We start from the raw sequence: 2,090 nt of genomic DNA on the forward strand, positions 1-2,090 counted from the left end.
AAGTATATCAAAGAAATTTTTTTTAAATTTTGATCTGGAATCTAAAACAGGAACTCGGTTTGTTTCAACTTCGTCGAAAAACTTTTTTTTCTTCATGACTCTTTCATTTGACAGATCGGTAAACTCGAATGTTAGACCCTCAGTTGTTGCCAAAATTTTTGCTGTGGTAACGTACTCATCAAACTAAGTCTGATTGTAACTGGATTCCAAAAATGCTACAGTGGATTTTAATACTTCAATGGAAATTTTGACATTTGATGAACTTGTCTTAATAATTTTGTTTGTGCAGTTTATTTCATTCAATACATCATGCCAAATAACAATTCCACATATGAGTTCCAAAGTATCCATTTTAGCAGCAATGGATTCAGCTGATAATTTGGTGGTTCCATCACAATCACTTTTGGCAACTTCACGCAACGCTTCATACATCTTTTGCATATTTTCCTTGATCGCTTTTACAGCTCTGATGTGACTCTTCCAACTTGTATCACTTTAAAATTTAACTGTAAGTGATGGACACTTCGATTCTAAAATACTCCAACGTTTTGTGGAATCGGAAAAAAAGTTATAAAGGCTTTTAATAATTCTGAAAAATATCACAATTTCCAATCCAACTTTTACAGAATCAACAACAACAACATTAAGTGAATGTGCTGTACAAGAGACAAAGAGTGCTCGTTTATTTTTATCTAAAATTTTCTTTTGTAAGCCCTTGTTTTTGCCTCTCATATTTGCATCATTGTCGTATGCCTGAACTCTCATATATTCAAGTGGAAGTTTATTTTCATTCAACTAAGCCACAATTTTTTGCTCTAATCCATGACCTGTAAAATTAAATTTTGTTTATATACGTTTCTTAACTTTTAACATATATTACATCAAAAAAATCAGGAAAATTTCAAAAATTTACAAACCTGTGGTATCATCAATAATAATAAAGAAACTCTCTCGGATGTCAACAACCACTGAATCGTTATGTTTTCCTATGACTAGATATCGAATAATAAGAGTTAACTGTTCCTGATGACTGGCATCTGGTGTGCAATCCGCAATAATGGAGTAGTATTTGGCTTTCCGAAATAATTTAAGGATTTCCTCTCTAGTAGCACGAGCCACTAACTGAACAATTTCTTTTTGGATATTTTTGCTTAAGTAATGAGTTTTGCTTGGATTTTCCCCTGCTTTGGAGACATGATATTCCATAATTGGGTCAAATTCTGCCATAAGTTCAACTATTTTTAGGAAATTTCTATTGTTTTCTTCATACAGTTTATCAGATAATCTTCTAAATGCTATGTTTTGTGATGCCATCATAATGATAATGGAAATTGTCCTTTTTAAAACATTATTCCATCGATCAATTTCATTCAAAAGATGCATTTCCGTTAAAAAATCAACAGTTTTTGAACTTTGCAGTCTTCTTTTCAACTCGATCCAATTGCCAAAGCTTTCAATATGATCAACACTAACTTCATGCCTCGTTAAATTTTGTGATAAATGCCTCCAGTCAGCAGATCCTGTTCTCGCAAGGGAAGTATCTGTAATGTTAAATAGTTTACAACAGAAACAGAGTACTTTATTCACTTTTTCTGAATAAATCAGCCATGATCTAGAATGACTTTCACCATTCGAAATTTTTCGGCAAAAAAAGCTTCAGCTGAAGGAACGAATATCATAATTTCTTGGGTAACTGCTTAATTGACGGTTTACAGGGCCATTTATAACTATTTCTTGAGTATTATGGTTTGTAAGAGATTGAGGCCAATCAGAAATTTCTTCCCATATACAAAAAGGGAGCACGCCAGTTAAATTACCTCGATTCTCACTCGAGAATCGAATTTTGCTCGATTCTCTGTTTTGTTTCGATTCTTCACCTTCCATCTCAATTTCATGTACTCTGATCTCGTTTGAATTTATTTTATATGGCAAAGTTTTTATACCAGAATCATTGTTGGGGCTATAAAATGTTTCTGAACTTAAAAAAGTATCTAGTTTAGTTTGGTTTTTATCATGCTCTTCCTGTTTCTTTAGCCGTTTCAGATAATACTGAAAACCGGACAATTTTTTTCTTTTATCCATTTTCAAGG

General features: G+C 32.5%; 1 protein-coding gene across 1 annotated transcript; it reads right to left on the reverse strand.

Moving 5' to 3' along the window:
• Nucleotides 1-795: 795 nt before the first annotated feature.
• On the reverse strand, nt 796-2,082 carry LOC136091745 (uncharacterized). Its single transcript, XM_065819454.1, has 3 exons — nt 1,695-2,082; nt 918-1,541; nt 796-827 (listed from the first exon to the last, which is right to left on the reverse strand). The coding sequence occupies exons 1-3, from the start codon at nt 2,080-2,082 to the stop codon at nt 796-798; spliced, it is 1,044 nt and encodes a 347-aa protein (XP_065675526.1).
• Nucleotides 2,083-2,090: the final 8 nt, after the last annotated feature.

This window comes from Hydra vulgaris, chromosome 15 (assembly GCF_038396675.1).
Source record: "Hydra vulgaris chromosome 15, alternate assembly HydraT2T_AEP".
NCBI lineage: Eukaryota > Metazoa > Cnidaria > Hydrozoa > Anthoathecata > Hydridae > Hydra > Hydra vulgaris.

Bases quoted from the DNA above. Each gene is read 5' to 3' on its own strand.
- LOC136091745 (XM_065819454.1), bottom strand. From the start codon at position 2,082: ATGGATAAAAGAAAAAAATTGTCCGGTTTTCAGTATTATCTGAAACGG. The intron at 1,542-1,694 runs GTTACCCAAGAA...TTAACATTACAG, and splicing joins TGTAAACCGTCAATTAAGCA to ATACTTCCCTTGCGAGAACA. The intron at 828-917 runs GTTTGTAAATTT...TTAATTTTACAG, and splicing joins TATTATTGATGATACCACAG to GTCATGGATTAGAGCAAAAA.